This window comes from Bos mutus, chromosome 25 (genome assembly GCF_027580195.1).
Source record: "Bos mutus isolate GX-2022 chromosome 25, NWIPB_WYAK_1.1, whole genome shotgun sequence".
Classification (NCBI taxonomy): Eukaryota; Metazoa; Chordata; class Mammalia; order Artiodactyla; family Bovidae; genus Bos; species Bos mutus.
This window is the reverse complement of record NC_091641.1, coordinates 20,765,299-20,785,406: the sequence shown is the minus strand read 5'-3', so window position 1 is coordinate 20,785,406 and position 20,108 is coordinate 20,765,299. Positions and strand designations below refer to the sequence as shown.

At 49.7% G+C, this 20,108-nt stretch overlaps 1 protein-coding gene across 3 annotated transcripts; it reads left to right on the top strand.

Annotated features, from left to right (window-relative positions):
• Positions 1–57: 57 nt before the first annotated feature.
• UBFD1 (ubiquitin family domain containing 1) lies at positions 58–15,347 on the top strand. 3 transcript variants are annotated; one of them, XM_070362622.1, is made up of 7 exons: positions 58–221; positions 407–727; positions 2,040–2,248; positions 4,799–4,864; positions 5,018–5,123; positions 9,205–9,287; positions 10,698–11,587. In XM_070362622.1, the coding sequence occupies exons 1-7, from the start codon at positions 197–199 to the stop codon at positions 10,710–10,712; spliced, it is 825 nt and encodes a 274-aa protein (XP_070218723.1). In that variant the 5' UTR covers positions 58–196; the 3' UTR covers positions 10,713–11,587. The 3 variants fall into 3 exon arrangements, with proteins under 3 accessions (XP_070218723.1, XP_070218722.1, XP_070218724.1); XM_070362623.1 differs by lacking the exon at positions 10,698–11,587 and adding an exon at positions 11,686–15,347 and having other exon boundaries at positions 182–221; XM_070362621.1 differs by lacking the exons at positions 9,205–9,287; positions 10,698–11,587 and adding an exon at positions 11,686–15,347.
• The last annotated feature ends 4,761 nt before the right edge of the window (positions 15,348–20,108 follow it).

Below are 20,108 nucleotides of genomic sequence, written 5' to 3'. Positions count from 1 at the left end.
CGCCCCCTTCGGTTCTCGAAAGCTAAAGCGTGGCAGGGGCCGGGCCGGGGAAGCGGAGGAGGCGGGTCTCCATAGAAACCTCCACCTGTTTCCGGCCAGGCTGTGCAAGATTAGGGGCTGCTGCGGGGCCAATCTCAGCCAGCTCGCCTTTTCCCGGCGGCCTCTGCGGGAGCGGTGGGTGTTGTACACAATCATCATGGCGGCGGCCGGAGCCCCGGATGGTGAGTGTGGAGGGGGTGGCGGGCGCCCGGGTCGGGCAGGGATGAAGCGGGCGCTCCTAGGGGACGTGGCCCGGCGTTGGGGGGAGCAGTAACCTGGCTCGGGCGCATTGGTCCGGCGGCCCCCGCGCAGAGTCTGGTTCCAGGCCCAGCCCGCGGCGAGCGTCCACCCCCTAACCCCCTTGCAGGCATGGAGGAGCCTGGCATGGACACGGAGGCCGAGACCGAGGCGCCCGCGCGGTCCCTCAACTGCGTGGAGGCCGAAGCCGCGGCGGGGGCGGCGGCCGAGGACTCCTGCGCAGCGCGAGGCAGCCTGCAGCCGGCCCCGGCCCAGCCCCCTGGGGACTCCGCGGCCCAGGCCTCGGTCAGCAACGGCGAGGACGCGGGCGGCGGCGCGGGCAGGGAGCTGGTGGACCTGAAGATCATCTGGAACAAGACTAAGCACGACGTCAAGTTTCCCCTGGACAGCACGGGCTCCGAGCTGAAACAGAAGATTCACTCTATTACAGGTAATCCCCGTGGCGCTGACAGCCTTCCCCACCGCACCTGCCTTCTGTATACGCTGTGCTAGGTATCGCGTTGCCAGTGTTCTTTCATCAGTTTTCTCAATGCTACCAACAGCCTGCCGAAGTAAGTAGTAATGTACCCGTTATTCAGATGGGGAAAATGAGAACCAAAGTCAGAGCCAATCGGCTGAGCTGGGTTTCAGGCCCAGCGCTGACTCTTAGGCCGAAGTTTCTAACTCCTGTTTCTAACATCTCCAATAAAATCACCTAAGGCGTTTGTTAAGTTTACAGCTTCTAGGCCCTTCCCCCTGGAGAGTTTGATTCAGTGGGGCTGGAATGTGGCCAGGAATTATTTTTAGCGAATGTTTCAGGTAATTCTAATAAGGGAAGTTTGGGAACCACTGCTGGTGGCTATCATGCTGGCCCCTTCACAGAAGCTCCTATTACGTAGATTTATCTTATTTACAGCACTTTGCCATCTGAAATGATTTCCTTTTTAAACTTTCTCTGGGTAGCCTGTAATCTCCATAAAAACAGAAACCTTATTGATTTCTATATCTGTGATATTTGTGGACATTCACTTACTATTTGAGTCACAGGGTGGTTGAGGAACTACTTGGAAGGAATAATACCTGATATGGCAATAGGTGGGTAGGTTTAGTCGCTCACTTGTATCCAACTCTCTGGTACCCTGTGGGCTGTATCCTGCCAGGCTCCTCTGTCCATGGGATTTCCCAGGCAAGAATACTGGAGTGGGTTGCCATGCCCTCCTCCACGGGATCTTTCCAACCCAGGGATTGAACCCAGGTCTCCTGCATTGCAGGCAAACTCTTTACCGACAGAGCCACCAGGGAAGCCCTGATATTACGATAGTGGTAAAGAATCCACCTGCCAGTGCAGGAGACATAAGAGATGTAGGTTCAATCCCTGGGCTGGGAAGATCCCCTGGAGGAGGAAATGGCAACCCACTCCAGTGGGTTCTTGCCTGACAAATTCCAAGGACAGAGGAGCCTGGTGGACTACAGTCCATGGGGTTGCAAAGAGTTGGACACGACTGAGCACCACATTGATTGGTTACTTAATACCTTGTGCTGCACTAAATGCTCTATATTTGTCCCATCTCTTAGTCCTTAAAGCAAATCTATACAGAAGGAACTATTGTCATCACTGTTATGACGTTCTGGAGGCTCGGAGAGGTTGTAAATTGCCTAAGAGCACAACAGTGATTAGCAATAAAGCAGTATTCACTTACAGGTCTGTTGTACAAAGAATATTTTTCATTTCCTTTTTTCACTGTCCTCTGCCTTTTCCCAAGGTCTCCCGCCTGCCATGCAGAAAGTCATGTATAAGGGACTTGTCCCTGAGGATAAGACATTGAGAGAAATAAAAGTGACCAGCGGGGCCAAGATCATGGTGGTTGGCTCCACGATAAATGATGTTTTAGCAGTAAACACACCCAAAGATGCTGCCCAGCAGGACGCAAAGGCCGAAGAGAACAAGAAGGAGCCCCTCTGCAGGCAGAAAGTGAGTCTGTTGTGTGATTCTTGGTCCTAGGAAGAGTGAGGCTTTGTCTTCTCGAGCCTAGGCTGGTTGTCTCCTTTCTAGAATAAGCTCCTTTTCGGACAGGGCCCATGATGGAAATTTATGGCAGCAGTTGGGTGCGGCTGGCTGTTGAGTGGAGGTGACAACTACCTGAGATTTGCATCTTTGTCTCGTCTGGCGGGTCAGTGTGTCTCAAGTCTATCTACTTTAGGATGAGGCCTTTGTAAAGGCAGGCTTCAGACCAGGTATTGAAACAGATGCAGGTTTCTCTCTATTTAGCATCAGAGAAAAGTGCCACTATTAGAATTGATCCTGCATTCACACCAGTGATTACATTTGTTTTTTTGGCTTATGGCTTCCCCCAGGTCAACAAGCCTTTTTCTCCTAGGTAGGGAAATCAGTAGCTTTCAGCAGTCTCTCTGAAACTGGCTGTTTCAGGAAGCCAAATGAAGCTGACTTGGAAGATAACTACACTGATTTTTATTTTTTTTCTTCCCTCCTTCCTGGTCATGAAATGGGGGTCTGATTTTTCACGTGCTCTGTTGCTTGTTTCAGATGGAAGAGATCCAGCCTTGTTTTGTGCTCACTGTAGTGATTCAGATTCTTTTTGGCAACTAGGAAAAGTAAGAGTGTTTCACTGTGGAGGGAACTGGTTGAAAGAATGGTCACTTGCAATCTTATCACCCAGCAAACCCCGCTCGTAGTTACAGAGCCTCCCGGCCACTCTTAGTGTGGTCCAGGGTAATAGATATTCTCAACTCAATCTGTACCCTGCAGAGAGTAGACCGACCTTGACCAACATTAATTTCAGTGACCTTAGGCATCAAGGCACATGGCCAACAGTGTGACACAGTATTTTGTGTTACAGGTTTATAATCCCTCTATGTGCTACCAGAACCCCAAGTCTGAAAACCAAAAGTGTTCTTACAGATTAGGCAGCAACACCCGACCAGAATTAGCATTGATAGTCACGTTTTACCCTAGAAATGTTAACATGTTTGGTGACAGGTGTTTCCCAAGACCCCCACAAAGAATATCAAATAATGTATTTTAAAACTGTATTATGTTTATACAAAACATTTGTCCATAGGATTTCAGATAAGGGATTGTAAACCTCTGTTCACATCTAAAAGGTGTTTATTTGGACATTTTCCCCTCCAGATATGGGGTGATATGAACCAGTTGAGTTCATTTCCATTTTCCTATCTTCCTTTGCCACGACATATGAAATTGTCAAATAGGAACATGTCAAACATGAGTCTTTCCCCTGGTCACGCCTTTGGAGCATAACATGCTTCTTAAATATAGGTTTTGAGTTACTAATGGTAGCTTAACAAGCTTAGAACTGTTCTCCACAGTGAAGGGAAAATTCTTCAAAAGTTACATGGGATGTATGAGTCAAATTAAACTTCTAATCCACACAGCTTTGTTCCATTGATGCCAGTTATGAGGCCTAAGGTGGCCTAATGAGAGGGACCCATTCTCCTAGTTTTTCATCAGCTTATTCAAGAATCTGGGGCTGATACGTAGAGTGACCTTTTGCTCATAGTCTGGCACTTTGAAAGTCATTCCTAACCAGAGGGTTTCCGCCATGCCAGTGAGGGTTTGAACTGGCTTGTGGCCACCTGGTACTTAAATTCAATGAAATGTTTACTCTCTGCCCACCCATTACCCACAATTCTAGCTTGATCAGATAGCGACTGTACCTCTAAAGCCACAGATGGAGAGGAAACAAGACTCCGGCATTTGGACCAGACCAGAGCAGTTTTCGGGGGCTGTGTGCCTAATTAGAACCCTTTATGAGCCTCTTCAAACTCCTGAGGAGGGAGTGGAATTCGGCTTACTGTCAGGCTATAGAGTAGTTAACGTTTCTCTTTGGAAAAGTGGCTCTTGAGCTTTCTGGTTAGCTCGGTTGAGGGTGGGGTAGTGGGGAAGATTTCTGCAGTGGGCTGAATCTCCATTTGTTGAAGAAATGTCCCTTCTAGGGAGCTAAGCTGACTGTCACACCCTTCAGGTTTCTGTGGGAGTTTGGGTTGACGGAAAGGGCTGTCCCCGTTTTGTACCTGCCAGGAGAGCAAGCACCCTTTGTGGCTCTCTTTAAGCCAGCTGTGTAGTCTTTTCAGTGGTGATTTCAGGGGAGGGAGAGAAGGAAGTCGAGTTTATGTGAATTAGCAACCTGGAAATCCTGATTGTTCTAAAGCTTTGATGTCTCCTATGGTAGCCACATGTGGCTGATTAAAATTCAGTAATATTAAGAATTCAGTTCTTACTCACGCTAGCCACATTTCAAGTGCTTGACAACCACAAGTGGCTCTCAGCTACTGTTTTGGACAGCACAGATACAGAATGTTCCCATCACAGAAATTTTTGCTGGACACCACTGCCCTGTAGTGTCAGGGACCCATAATCTGTAGTCAGGACAAACTTTTGAACCAAAATATTAAGGCTTGCTTCATCCTGTTTTTTAAAGAGGTAGTAAAAGATAGAAATGCAGTCAGCTGTTTCATATAATTATTTTTTTCTGACTTGTAGCAACACAGGAAAGTGTTGGATAAAGGGAAACCTGAAGACGTGATGCCGTCTGTTAAGGGTGCTCAGGTAAGCCAAACTCCTTTGTGAGCATTCTCAAAAGGAACCAGCCTCCACCTCTGCCTTCTTGAGGTTCCTGCAGTCGTGTTCTCGACTCCTGTCTTCTCCTGCCTCGCCTTGTTACTGGTTCCTCTCTCTTTTACCATGCTCTTGTGCCCCCAGGAGCGCCTGCCAGCTGTACCGTTATCTGGCATGTACAACAAGTCTGGAGGAAAAGTGAGGCTTACCTTTAAGCTAGAACAAGACCAGCTGTGGATCGGCACTAAAGGTACGGGCTGCCCTCGCCTCTTCCTGGCTCGCTGCCTCTGGCACCCAGCAGGGCTCGGGTTCACCTCTGCTCCTCAGTCTGGAATCTCTCTCTCCACTGTGCTTTGCGTGCTTTAGATTTTGCTTTTTGATGCTTGCCTCTATTTGGGCCCTCTTCCCTCATTCTTTTCCATCTGATCTCAGGGCCAATCCATCAAACATTGGCTCTTCAGTTGCAGCCAGAACCAGAGGTTCCAAACATGTGGCGTGAGGGCCAGGTCCTGTCTGTGGACAAGGGTTTTCTGAGTTTACACACAGTCTGTGAAAATCAAGAGATGTCACTGGATCAGAGTTTTTTGTTTGTTCGTTTTTTGTTTTGGCTTCTCTTGAAAAGAAGCAAAAGATCTAGCCATTCTGGACCTACGTTTTCACGCGGCAGACAGAGATCAGTGGAGCCCAGTAGCCGTTGCAGGTGGACCACACTGTGGTCCTCACTGTCCCATTCGTCTTTTACTGTGGCCAGCTTTGTTCACGTGTGTCACCTGCCTGGCCCCTGTAGGTCCGAGGCTGCCTGGGCTCAGGACCTGCCTTCCCTCCTTGCCTGGTTGCCCCCTGCTGCCCCCCACCTTCCCTGCCTGTGTCTGGGAGTCAGGCATGCTGTTTGCTGGGAAGTGTCTCTGACTGATGTCCCTCTCATTTCCCCCAGATGGTTCAAAGTCTTGTCAGTTACATTCTGGAATTATCTGCGTCTCTTTCTTTTCCCCTCTGTTGTGTCTGTTGATTCCTAGCATCTGTGAATTTTGTTAAAGCACATTAACCTCTATGCCAACCCCCTCTGCAATCTCTTCTGTCCTGCCCGTCTTCCACACTGCTTTTTCCTCAGTGGTTCCTGTGTTCAAAAACCGGCTCTTTAAGGCTAAGTTCCGATGCCTCAACCTAGTATCCAGTATTCTCAACCGTGGGGTTCACTTTTAGATTTTTGATCCAGGTTCCTGCCCCACTTGCCCTGTTGTGCCCTGCATACTTGAGCTGCATCACTCCATGAGCTTCCCACCATGCTTTGCACAGGTCATGTTTCGGTCATGCTGTGCCTTTGCCCAGGATGCCTACTTTCTCTTCCTGTTATTAACAAAAATCTTCCAAGGTCCTAACATGCTCTTCTAAGGAAGCCTTCCCTGGTATCTCCCCATCCTGCAAATGAGCTGCTGCCGCTTCTGTCCACAGAGCACCCTGCTTTATCCCTGGAGCACTCATTGCTCTCAGACTTATCTGTCCCCCATCAGACTCCTGGAGGGAACCGAACGTGCCCAGTTCCCCTGGTTCTGGCCAGCACTGCAGGTATTCAGAGCTCGAGGTAGATGTAAAGAGAAGTATAGTGGTGCGCATTGTGTAAGGCTAACTGGTTTCAGGGACAGGCCATTTAGTATGATTCCGCTTAAAATGGGACCAAGGGGGTGTTAATTGCTCAGTTGTGTCCGACTCTTTCCACCCCATAGACTGTGGCCCAACAGGCTTCTCTATCCACGGAATTCCCCAGATAAGAATACTGGAGTGGGTTACCATTCCGTTCTCCAGGGGATCTTCCAGACCCAGGGATTGAACCCTGGTATCCCACATTGTAGGCAGATTCTTTACCGTCTGAGTCACCAGGGAATCCCAAAATGGGACCAAAGTTTTAGGGAAAATAATTGGAGCAGGAGTGATGGGGAATGAGATTACAATCATCTTAAAATGTGAAAGTAGGTTTCTCATTTTTAACCCAGTCTTGTTTCTTAAAATGAACGAAGACCTAAACCGCCAAGACACTTGAGTTTTCTAACAGTTTTGTGATTCCCTGCCCCAGTCTTCTTTTTCACTTTTGACTCTCACTGCATGGGCAAGGCAAGTTGTGCATAAAACTTAAGGGCTTTCCCAGTCTTCCCAGGGTGCTTTTGAACTCTGTAGTAGGTCATTCTCTTCCACAGAGCCTGGCACATCATCAGTTTTCTTCAGTCATGAGCTGCCCCACCTCTGTCAGATCCTCACTTCCTCATGACCTTGCAGGGGAGTTGGCTTAGTTCTCCATCGTCGGCAGGCTTGCTGGAACCCTGCCTCTTCCTTGGCCTGCACTTTCACTCCTGCAGCCTACTGGGAGGCCGGGATCAAGGCTGCTGGCCGGGAGGGTGGGTGCAGGTAGGGGAACTGGATGAGGACTGAGTGTGTGAGCCTTCGTTGGTTCCTAGGGAGTGTTTCCAGGTGGTGAAGTTCTATAGGGTACAGTGGCATAACTGCTGGGCTGACGACAGCCTCCCTTCCGTATGTTAGAGGTTTTGTTTCAGCTCATAGAAGCTACCACCTTTCTGTTGTGGCCTGAAGGCAGAGCTCTGGAGGAATCTTGGTGGATCACGGTTCAGAGCTGTTGAGAGTCTCGTGGCTCACCAGCCTCATTAAAGAGCCTGGCTGTGAACATGCACGTCTTCAAAGGGTGACCAGGGCCAGGATTTCCATTCCCACCCAGGTGGTGGTGTCCGTGTCCCTCAGGCTTTCTTCCCACCGTGGGCCCAGGAGTCCTGCCCCCAGAGTGTCCTAAGCACTGTTCTAGGAGGACAGCTTGTTCTGGGAGTTGGCTTCCAGCCACTGGCTTCATCTTTCTGCTGAAGTGACCGTCCCAGCAGCTCATTGACGTCTTTCTCAACGGGGTGCTTTATGGAGTGGCATGCAGTGGCCCCTGCTTGTGGCTTAAACTGTCCTTGCTAGAGTGTGTGGGAGGCAGTACCGACAGCCTCAGGCCCAGCAGAGCGAGAAGAATGAGCTCCAGGCAGGAGATGGGACCTGTGACCTCGTGAAGCTGCCACGGGAGCATGTGCCCTGTGTGTAGGGCACTCAGGTCTCTAATCTAGCTGATTGCTGTCACTTAGGAATGTGGGCCCAGGATTGTTGAATCTTCCGTGTTTTCAAGAGAAGCCCGAAGTCCATGTTTTTGTGTGAAATCTCTGGACGGTTCAAAATGGCTGATGTTTAAAACAGTTTCCATCTTAAAAGACCAGTGCTGGTCAGATCCTGCTTGTGGGTGACTGTGTTAGAGCCACTCAGAAAATCAAAATCTGAATGAGCATCTTCAGGCCCCATCTCTCTACCCGCCTTTTTCAGAGACCCATAGGATAGAAGTTATGTGTCTCAAGCCACTAGCTAGATGACAGTCCAGGGCTCTAAGTTCCTGGGGTTTTGTCAGCTTATCTCTTTTTTAGATTTTTGCTTTGTGCAAAGCCCGTAGTGAGCTTTTTCCAGCACGGTTTCACCTTTTGCTGAGAGCTCCCTGTCCCGAGGTGTCTGCTGCTTCCGGGCGGTGGTTTTGCCGCACAGGCGCCACCGCCCTCTTTGATGCTGCTTGTCTCCAGTCTCATCTCACTCCAGGCATGCCTCGCGGCCGCCTCTTTCTTAACTGCCATCCTTAGACTTGCTGCAGAAGGGCTTCTGACCCGATGTGATAAGTACATCCCGAGGGTTAACCAGAAGAGGTCATGGATGTTCTCAGAGAGCTTGTTCAAGTTTGTGTGTTTGGAGGGGTAGGAGACTGGGGAGGGAAGGGGCTGGGAGGAAGAGTGGGCAGGATCAGAGTGGGAGACTGGGGAGGGGGAGGGAGAGGGGCTGGGAGTGGGGGTGAGGTGGATCTGGGTGGAAGACTGGGAGGGAGGGGGCTGGGAGGGGGAGTGGGCAGGATCAAGGGATAGAAACTGGTCTTAAAACCCCAAGCAGCCAGCCCCCTTCCTGTACAAGTAGCAGGGGGGTACAGCTGCCTCCTCCTGGTCCCTTGACTATCCCAGGCACCAAAGACCTCAGCTGGGGCTGGGCTTGGCGACAGGGGTGCAGAGGAGCTTCCTGGGTATTTGTCAGTCGTCAGGCTGCAGAGAGAAACACCAGGATAGCTCTATCTGTGCTCTCGGAAACCTTTAATACACACCTGCCAAATCTGTACCCCATTTGCTCCTAGGAAGTCCCCACCTCCCAAACAGGGCTTGAGGTGCACTGGCCAGAAGGTGAGGGTGGGGGTGGATCCCCAGCCACCAGCCTGAGGAGGGGTGGGGGGGGGCCTTTAATGATTTCTGTGATCCCTCTCAACTTAGAGCGGACTGAGAAACTGCCCATGGGTTCCATTAAAAACGTGGTCAGCGAGCCCATCGAAGGGCACGAGGACTATCACATGATGGTAAGTGGCCGGCGGCCTCGCCCGCACCGCCTCCAGCAGGGAGGGGAGAGCTCAGTGTGGAGAAGACAACAGTCTAAGACCCTCCTTTTGTCTTCCCATTCTTAGAACTTAATCCATGACCTGCTCCTAGTTCTGTTGATTTTGCAGCTGACCGCCCCCCCCCACCCACCACCTTCACGCAGTTTAAAGGGGATACATTTTTATCTCTTGCAAGTCTCTCATATCTATAATATTTTGTTTTTAGACCAGGAAAATAAATGCAAAGAGGAGGTTAATGGCTTGTGGGTCTTCATTTTAAGTTTTGTCTCGTGTATGAAACAGAGCTTCCCACTAGCCTTGGCGCCAGGTGTCAGGGCACCAGGCTGCCCCCTTCTGCTGCGAGGTGCTTACCCTGGGGGGCTGCCCTCGAGTGGCCAAGGATCCTGTGGGGAGGGTGGGGCCTTGACCTGGTTCTGCCTGGAGTTGCGCTCAGGGGAGCGGCTGCTCTTCCGCAGACAGAGCCTCTGGAGACGTTCTCCGGGTCTGCAGAGCAGAGCAGGGACGAGCAGCCCTGAGCAGTGAGGCAGAGCCCTTCCGCTCTCCCAGCACTGTTGAAGGGGCCGCTTTAAAAGTGAAGTTGAGCCGCCTCTTTCCAAAGTCGCTGTGGCAGGGACAGGACCTGAGCAGCAGTAGGGAGCGAGTGGGGCCACCTGCCCTGCTCAGTCTGAGGAGGCGACCTTGCGGTAGCCACGTCACCCCGTCCCAGGGAGGAGCTGCCGCTCGCAGCTGGCGTACAGAGTTTGCGGTAGAGGGAGGCATTGGGAAGTCCGGGAAGAGGGCGTACCCAGCCGTGACCCTTCTCTCGGCAGATGGCAGGGCCCCTGGCTCTGGGAAGCCAGCCAGCCGTGTCCCCTGTGTAGCCCTCTGGGGGTCTGGCAGTGCAGGGTTGCCCCAGGCCGAGGTTGGCAGTGCAGCTCTGGGTGCCCAGCTCACCGGTCCTCTTCCTGGTAGAGGTGGTGATGGCTCAGGCTCCTCCCAGGCCCTCTAGTCTCTGTGTAGGGCTTGCAGGTGATTTGTTATTTTTTTGCTCAGTTATTTTTTCTGTTTTAAAAGTTGGACTTTAATATTGTCATCTGGGCCCCTCCCTTCACTCCTTTTTGAAAGATTTGTCCCACCAGTTTGACCCCATAAGGTTCACAGCCACAGTTTTCAGTCTGGGGAGAGGAATTTCCAACAAGTAGCATGGACCATTTTGGACATATTGTAAGGAGGTGGTGTGGATGGCTAATGCTTTTGCATTTAGTTTAAATGCCGATTTCTCTCTGGAGCTGTTGCTGGCAGAGGGAGGTTCTAATTGCCCCCTTTCTTTTCTAAGCACCATCGAGTGCCTTGGCCTTTGTCTTAATGAAGATATCTGTTCCCTCTTTGCAGGTGCCATTTCACTAGATTCACAGTTCACCTTAGAAAAGGGTGGCTGTGCTTTTTCATTTTTACAGAAATGTTAGAGGACTGAAAAGAACCAAGAGTACTATAACAAACCCATATATCCATCAACCAAGAAATGACTGTTGTAAATATCTTGCAACTTGTTTTCAGCCTTGCTTTAAATAAAAGAAAACCCACCAACAGTGAATATGTCCCCATTGTCTTCCCCTCCCCCTTTGCCCTTGTCATGATTTATCACGTGGATCCTTCCCATCTCTATGCGTTTATTTTCACGTGTATCCATGACCAAGATACAGTATTGTTTTGTGTTTTTTCAGTTTTCATAAATGGTATCATGGTATGTATCGTTCTGCAACTTGCTTTTTTTTGGCTCGACATTATGATCTGTCTGTATTCACTCTAGATCCAGTTCATACCTTGTAAAAGTAAATCCAGTGTTCATATGAGTAGGTTATTTTTAATTTTGCGTTCCCTTACCGATGGATATGTAGGTGGTTTCCAGGTTTTTATCATTTCTGACAGTGCTGCTTTCAACACTCCTGTCTCCTCGTGCATGTGTGGCCGTTTGCCTAGGGCAGTGGTTCTCAAACTGGTGTCTGGGTCGGCAGTGTTAGCTCACCTGGGAACTTGTTAGACATGCAGATCCTCAGGCCCCACCCCAACTCTCTGGAATCAGGAAGTCTCAGGGCTGGAGCCCCCAGTCTGATCTAACAAGCCCCCAGCTGGCCCTGCTGCACACGTGAGTTTGGGAACCACCGCTTTAGGATCGGCTATACCTAACGCTCCCACACCTTTTTATGTTTTACTTATTCCTTTATTTTTGATAGGAGAATGCTCCCCATGTGCACAGTTGTTTTTGTTTTTTTTTCCCCTTCCCATTTTAATGAATCACTTCTCAGCCCCCGTTTGTTGTGCTGCCTGCTCAGTCTCCTGACCTCTGAAGTACCGCTTGGTTTTCCTTTTTCCCTTCCAGGCGTTTCAGTTGGGCCCCACGGAAGCCTCTTACTACTGGGTGTACTGGGTTCCAACTCAATATGTGGATGCAATCAAAGACACTGTGCTGGGGAAATGGCAGTATTTTTGAAAGCACTTTCACCTCTGGCCCAGGAGACTGACCCAAAGTGAAGGACATTGCTGGGAGAGGCCTGCAGCATCCCTGGATTTCAGAGTTCTGGAACTTTGTTCAAAAATATCTATATCCAATCTGAGGTGATGTGGTGACTGAAGCCAGAGGTGATGTACTTTCACCATTAGCTTAATTTTAACTTAAAATCACCGGTTCCCTTTCTTGCAGTCAGCTTCATACCATTTTTAAAAGTCAATACGGTGGAAATCAATAAATCTGAATTCTGAACATGTTGTGTGGAATACTCTTAAGTGTGTTTGAGAGTAGATCTACCAATTGTGTTTAGAAAGGAATGATCAAAAGCTTTCTGATTTTTTGGTTGTTGTTTGTTTTTAAGTGATTTCACCTGAAATATTTTCATAACTCTTTGGTTGCAAACATTTGGACTGCATTGTGATGAGTTGGGGGTGGGTTTTTTTTTTCCTTTTTCATATAAAATTGTATGCAAAATGTGGGGGTTAGTAAGCCATATTTCTCTGTCCACTGGTTCAGAATGAATTCTTTCCCTTCTTATTTTCTCACTTCCTAGATGGGAATTTTTGTTTCTGAAAACCCAAAGATGTCAGTTCCTCCTTTTGTACCTCATCACCACTTCCTTGCCTGGCCTCCCTCCCGCCACGCTGCTGCTCGTGAATGCATGGCGGGAGAGGAAGAGCCAGGGGTCTGGTCGGGGCGCTCACAGGGCTCTGGTGTGTGCTGAGCAGCGGAGTGTGTCCCAGCGACTCCGGTCTGACCGTCTTGCCCTTTGGGCCCCGATCTCTGGGGAGATGGCACTGCCGCTTTGACAGTTGACTACAGCCCTCGCTGATTGGGCTTTGAGGCCCAGCCTGGCATGGGTGTGCCGACAGAGGCCCCTCTGAGAGGAGCCAGGTGGAAGCCAGTTATACAGCCATACAGCCACAGACCCAGATCCTTCCTCCTTTCTTTAGAAGTTTTGAGAAACCCTTCAGCAGTCCAATGATTCTTTCAGTGATGTGTCTGCATCTGGTCCTTCTGCTCATGCATTACGTTCAAGTGTCCTTCATCCCAGGTTTAGAGATGCTGCCTTTCTCAAGAAGAAGTCATCTGACCTAGTGGGGTGGGCGATGTATTTCAACATCGAAAATGGGATAAACAGCTTTTGTGATTAGCTCTCCCTCTTCCGGGTTTAGCCCTTACCGTCCTCTGTCCACGTGAAGTTCTGTCGTCTCCCAGTGGTTTGGTTGACTCTGGAACGAGGGACGGTCTCTTGGTGAATGATACCCTTTGTGCTGTTCGCTGTTGCTCTGCTGCTGTCTTTGCGATTCTCCTCTCACTGGTGCAGGCCCTCATAGTAAGGTTTGGCAAGAGATGTCCCAAATGTCACATTCTGGATTCTAGACTGTTAGCCTTCTTTCTGTGAAACGTATTAGCATGTGTTCGCCTAAGATGACTATTCCTTGTGAGCCAGTTCATGGTGATCGTCCGCGCCCCTTCCCCTTCTAAGCCGTAGTTCAAGAATCCAGCCCATCCAGACCAACTCTTGCTTTTCATGGTGTTGTCCATGCCAGGTTACGGATCTAGGCAGGAAACTCCTCTTGCTTTTCTGGGGGGTACAAGTTCGTCTGGGAAGTGTAGCATCCAGGAGATGGCCTGTTTTCCACCCCTTGCAAAAGGCGCAGTACCTGTAGCTCTTCTGTCCTTGTCAGCCCACAGGCCTTGGAGGAAAGAGCATGTCTTTGCTGCTCGTGGAAGCCTTGCTCTGCAGTTGACAGGCCTCGCATGCTCGCAGAGTGGTGGCGCGGTTTGAATGCTGCTCTTTCTGTTGGCCAGCCTGCCTGTCCCAGAGGCTTGTCCAGACAGTGCCACACGCCCGCTCTTGAAGCAGGCATCCTGTCCCCGTTTTGTGGGGCTGCTCCCCAAGGCCCTTCCCACCAGGTTCCCCCTTCGCCCTGCTTGGGCGGCTGCCCCCCGCCCACCCCTGCCACCTGATGCCCCTTCCTCCCAGTGACAGCGTGCGTACCGACTCCCTGCTCCCCAAGGGCCAAACCGCTTCTCGCTCAGGCCGGTGTCGTCTCAAAACAGGACCAAAGCCTGTGTGAGCCTTTTTATTTGAAGTAAAAATGGTGCTTTTTTCCTTACTTGGAGATCTTCTATATAAATACTGTAAATGACATCTTTTCGTACGGACCTGTTCGAGCGTTGCTTTTCAGAGCCCACGAACAGTGCTGGCCCGATCTTGGGCTCTGGCCGCCCCATCCGTGTGGAGCCCTTGCAGGAAGCCCCGGCGAGCAGAGGAGCCGCGCCTGGGTCCCAGCAGCGCTCACTAGTCTGTCACTTGGCCCGTGAGCGGGCTCGTCGTCATCTTCTTATGGTCCAGGATGTACTGACTAAATCTGTGTTAGCAAATTCAGACACTCCTTCCCCTTCGGTAGCATCACAGTGTTCATTCTCCCTCAGGCTTCTCTCCACGCGGAGTCCTCGCTGGGGAGGGGGCAGGACCCCTCGCGGGGCTCTGAGGGTGGACAGGGGGGTGAGGCTGCCTTCTCTCGTGGAGCTGGCAGCCCTTTCGCAGGACAACAAGCCTTTCCTTCCCTCCCCTCCGCCACTTGGCAGACTAGTGACGAGGTATCCCTGCTCTCAGCTCTGTTTCAGTCAGCCTTTTCAGAAAACTGAGAGAGATGGTCTCGAGACTTGCTCCGACTCTTTGGTATTCAGTATTCAACTATTTGGTATTGTTTTAATCGATGATGGGCCTTTTGCAAGTAGCGTGAGCTCTTTTTAAAAAGAAAGTCAAGCTGAGCTAAGGGTGCACTTTGCTGTATCGCAGACATGGTGGGCCAGGTGAGGCCTCTGTAGGCTCCTGCTTTCCATGACGAGGGCCAGGGAGACGCCCTTCGCCACTCAGTTGCCGGATCTCAGCTGGAAGGGGCTGCCTTGCTTCTTCCTCTCCCTTTCACCAGGTGCCTGGAGGAACGGTCCCGGGCGCTCACATTTGGCCCGCCCTCTTTGCCAGATGCAGGACCCTGTGTGCCAAGGGCGGCTTGCTTTCCACCCTGTCCTCTGAGGGCGCTTCTTTCTCTCCTGGCCTGTTGTCTTGGGAAGGATAGTCCTTTTGTCTTCAGGCTTTGTGATCAAGTCATCTCCAGTTAGGACTGGCACCTGTTCCCTTCTTCGTGGGGCCTGGTGGCCTTTCTGAAGTTGCAGGTGGTCAGGAGCCCTCCAGTGTGTGTCACATCTGGTCAGTTGACCTGCCAGGCTGGGTGGTTCTACTGCTTTCTGAATTTCTAAGAATCTCTTTTTCTTTCCTAACGAGTTCTGCTGATTTATTTGACAATGTACGTAAGTACCATGTTCTCCTTGTGGTGTACGCTCTGTTCTGGTTTTTGTTTTTAATCAAATGCCTGTTTGGGAGGAGATGAACGTATTTAGTCTATTAGATTTGCGCTGCTGGAAAATTTTTTTTTTTAAAGTGTAACCTTGACTAGCTGTCTTATTATTGTTTATCCTGTAAGATTAGTCTATCAATTAAAGTTTGATAATTAATTGCGGCTCCTTTTCCTTCCAGTTCTTCATGCGCCTCATCTGTACTGGGGGTTGACAAACATTGAAACTGGGCCCAGAGTTACTTTTGTCCAGTTGTGGGGTACCATGTTACCATCTTCCTTGTTTGGCTTTTAGGTATAGCCACATTTGTTCCTGCTGAAAATAGCTGATAAAGGGATCTGACTTGATGCGCTCCATGTGAGTCCAGCTCCCAGCTTGGCGGTCAGCCATGTCCCTGTCAGGGCCTTCCTCCTCTGCCCAGCCCCCAGGGGCTGGAGGCAGGCCGTCATGCAGTCCTCACTCTTCTAGGACACATTTGATCAAACACTGAGATGGAGATGCAGCTTCAGCCGCAGCCACAAAGACCCAGGAGGAATGAGGGAGGTCCGTTACCAACAGCGGGATGAACGCAGAGATCTGGGCATGGGCAGTGACTGTAGTTGGCAGAACTGGTTTTGACCCAGCACTGCTCCCACTGGACCCTCTCTCCTCTTCGCCCTACTTGGTAAATGTTCCTGAAGGTTCTGGTCTCACTGCCCCTTCCTGGCTCTTTGTAGTTTCCCATTGCCTCATAATCCTTGAACCACACCGTTAGATTCTTAAGGTTTTGACTGATATGGGGGTGGGGGCTGTGCTCCATGCTGTATGTGGCCTGATGCCCCTGGGGAATCTTCTGTCTGCATAAAGGGCACTTCTGAACTGTTACTGGAGGCACCTTAAACCGGGTAGGGTGATGGAGCCTCCTCAGACGGAGAATGAGATGAACTCCGCTCTGAATATCGTACCATATTTTGGGGGGAGACGCCTTGGCATTTTCTCAGCTGTGGGTAACTCAGAACACTCGACAGCAGGGACCCCACAAAACACTGTCATAAGGGCAAGAGGCGAGGACTTTTTCCTGCTCTTGCCCGAAGCGGTCTGTTTAACTCATCCTGGTTGTAGGAGGTTGCTGTGCTTCCCACCCAGGAGGCCTCTGCCGACACCACTGGGCTGTTTTCAGCTGGGATTAACCTCTGCCTTTTCCAGTTTCTCGAGGCTATTTTTGTTCTGAAGCCTTATTAGCCTGTCTTATTCTACTGATAGACCCCTCCTTACTCTTCACCTCATTTTATAACTCCTGACTTTCAAGTTTCTATTTCTCACTTTCCTCTCTCATTGTAATCACTTGCTGTCTTCCCTTTTTTGTACATTTTCAAACCTACAGAAAGTTGAAAAATGCTAGTGACCACGTCGTGCTTTCACCTGGGTTCACCAGTTGTTAAAACGTTAACTCCATTTGCCTTCTCTTCACATGCATACTTTATTTTGCTGAATCATTTGACTGCCTTACAGATGCCATGACATGTTTCGTGTGGACATGTAAGCAGCATCTCCAAAGAGTAAGGCCATTATTACACCTTAGCACGACACGGGTACCTCACCTAAGAAAACGAATGTCAATTCAGTAATATTACCTAATATATAGATGATGTGAAATTAGTAATACTAGTTAATACATCTTCTAGAATGGTTCTTCCCAATCAGTAATTCTTAATGTTTCTGAGTCCTGTATTTTTTAAAAAATATCCTTTTAACTTTGTCATTGCTAGCCTTGCTCTCCCTTTAAAGAAACCTCCCCTCCGTGTGTCTCTAATCATCATTTGTATCCTGACCCCCTGCTCTCTTCTCTTCCTGCCTTGAGTGTTAACCCTGTTACCAAGGCTTCTGGAGCTGTGGTTCTGGAGGTGGTCGGGGAACAGGCACCCACCTGGCAGAGTCACCTTGTTCTCTGCCCTCCCTCCCACATGTGAGACTTGATGACTGCAGGGATCCACGACTGAGGACTCAGTTATTGGTGACAAACCCAGTTCATGTGAATTACGCAAGGGGATTGTAACCAGAAAGTCCAGTGTCAGACCTAGGCCTGTGCGGGCACCCAATTCACATCGGGCGCCTGACCCTCCAGCTCTCAGCTCTACTTTGTTCTCTGTTGACTCAGCTTCGAGCAGATGCAAGCCCGAGGGAAAGAGAAGTGTTTTCTTGCCCAGGAATTCCAGAGTAGAAATACCAGACAGGGCTCTTACTGGCGTGTTACCCTGCCCTCCACAAAACACACAGGCACAATAACCTTAGCATCCGAGACGTGGTGTTCCCGGTGACTTCAGCTGTGAGTCTGGGGCTTTCAGATGAACACTCCAGCACTCCAGACTGTAGAAGACCGCAGCTGTGGCAGCCACCCGGCAGGCTTTGGACCTCATGCTCTGCGCCAGGCCAGTTACTGGGAAAGGACCTTCTGCAGGGCTCCAGCCTCGGGGAAGAATGGGTGCTCCTGAACCCTCTCTCCAGGGAGGCACATTGTTTAACATCAGCTCTTGCATTGAGTCTGTCCACTGCCAGACACTGGGACAGATAAAAGTATGTGCGTTCCATTGTCATCACTCCATCACCTCTTGTCAGCCCCTTACCCATCGGAGGAAACTTTGAGAAGAGACCTAGCCAAGGTCACATGCCTGTCACAGACCGAGGCTGTGATTCAGAATCCAGATGTGCCTGACCCCAGAGTCTGCTCCGAGATGCTGGTCTTATTGTTGAGAACTTAGGAAAGAGCTTGGCTACTTTGTTTTGCTTTCATATTTTTTTTCTTTTTTCTCCCCGGTTTATTTATCTTAAGGGTACTAACATATGTTTGTGAGTTGTTTTTTAAACTTTGAACTTTGATATTTATTGCTTAGCCACCATTTAAAAAATCGAGACAGTAAATAGTACATGGGCTTGATAGAGAAATCTCAAATGGTAGGTTAAGTCTCACGTAGTTCTTCTAGCTCTCCACCCCACCTGTGTTCCACCCCTGAAGGAAGCAGAGTTCACTTTAGGCTTAAGCACCAAGAGGCCATCCCATGAGCAGAGGGTTGGTCATTCCCACGTAAATCCCTTATCAGAGCTGGGGTATCCACAGAGGAACTTCAAAGCAGGAGGAAACAGGTCCAGAGGAAGCACCTCACAAACATATTCCAGCCTAGAGTTCTAGATCATTATCTGTCATCTGTTTGGGTATCCCACAAGCAAATCCAACATCCCAAACTAAAACGATATCCCTCTTCCTTTTCCTTTTTGGCCACTCCACGTGGCATGCCAGATCTTAGTTCCCTGATCAGGGACTGAACCCGCATCCCGGTGCAATGAAAGCATGGAGTCTTAACTGGCTGGGCCACCAGGGAAGCCCCTGTATCCCTCTTCAGTCTGACCCTCCTCTCTTCCCTTATAGACAGCAGTTCACCCAGGACCAGTAGCCCTAAGCCACGAACTTGAGAGATACCCTAGACTCTCACTTCCTCTGTCATCTGACCACCTGCTATTTTTATCCCCGGAGTATTTTTGCAATCCCTCTTCTCTTTATCCCAACCTGCAAATCTGCATCTTTCTCTTGGGTTCTTCTGGTACCCAGCACTTTCGTCCCCTTCAGTTTACCCTTTGCACAGCCAGCTGCCAACCACTGAGCTCAAGTATGGCTGACTGCTTCTGCTCTGGGAAATCCTGTGCCTACTGCCTACAAGTTCCTTACCAGACAAGGGAGGCCCTGCTTCATGACCTGATCCCAGCCACAGCTTTAACCACAGGCCAACCCAGGATTTCACCCTCCAGTCATAACCCCTGCCTGAACCAATGGCATTCACCTCCTGTGCTCACGTGGTGCTGCCGTGGCTCCTGCCCATGCCATGGGGCTGACCCCCGCGGAGCCTTAGGAATACAGCCCAGGCTTCACTGCTTGAGAATTCCTTTCCCAAGCCTCGGCTCCTAATGAACTACTCCCAGTTTTCACAGATGTCTTACTTTTTCCACAAAATGTGTTTATATTTAGAAAATATAAACAAAAATAAGCCAAGGTATTTCTACCACATGTAATCGAGCATTTTGGTATGTGTCGTATGGAAATAGAATCCCGCTGTTTATAGTCTGTTCTGTGGAAAGAATCCGCCAGCAATGTGGGAGGCCCGGGTTCGATCCCTGGGTTGGGAAGATCCCCTGGAGTAAGGGAAAGGCTACCCACTCCAGTATTCTGGCCTGGAGAATTCCATGGACTGTATAGTCCATGGGGTTGCAGAGTCGGACAGGACTGAGTGACTTTTTTTTTTTATGACTCACTTTCACTTTTCAAATAAAATACCAATTTTTCACTGTGTAAAGTTGTTCCCATTGAACCGATCCCACTGTGGGACATCCAGCTGAATGCCGTCCATATACTTGGTTACACCCTATCATGTTGTCTTCTTAACAGATTTCAAACAGGATAGTTGACGGGCTGTCACCTAGTCACCATCTGTTGACACTGTACTAGCGTTTCTTGTTTCTTTTTCCTGAAGCATTCAAAAGTTACCTGCAGGGACTTTTACCTGGTGGTCCAGTGGCTAAGACTTCAAGCTCCCAATGCCGGGGGCCCAGGTTCAATACCTGATCAGGGAACTACATCCCACACGCCACAACTAACACCCGGAGCAGCCAGATAAATAAAGTCACCTGCAGGCATCTTGCTGCTTCACTTCTAAGTTCTCCCGAGCATAAGGTTAGTTTACTACACAATACTGATTATATGTAAGAAATTTAACATTGTTTTATCACCTATGTAGAGTCCAGTTGTCCTCGAAATGTCCTGCTTTTTTCCCCAAACCTTTCAAGGTTCACATTTCCCATGAAATTAACATGTCTCTGGTCTCCTTTGATTTAGTTACCCTGTCCTTTTTGTTCCACGTCACTTTTTTTTAAAGTCCCACCTTCTGGATTTGTTTCAT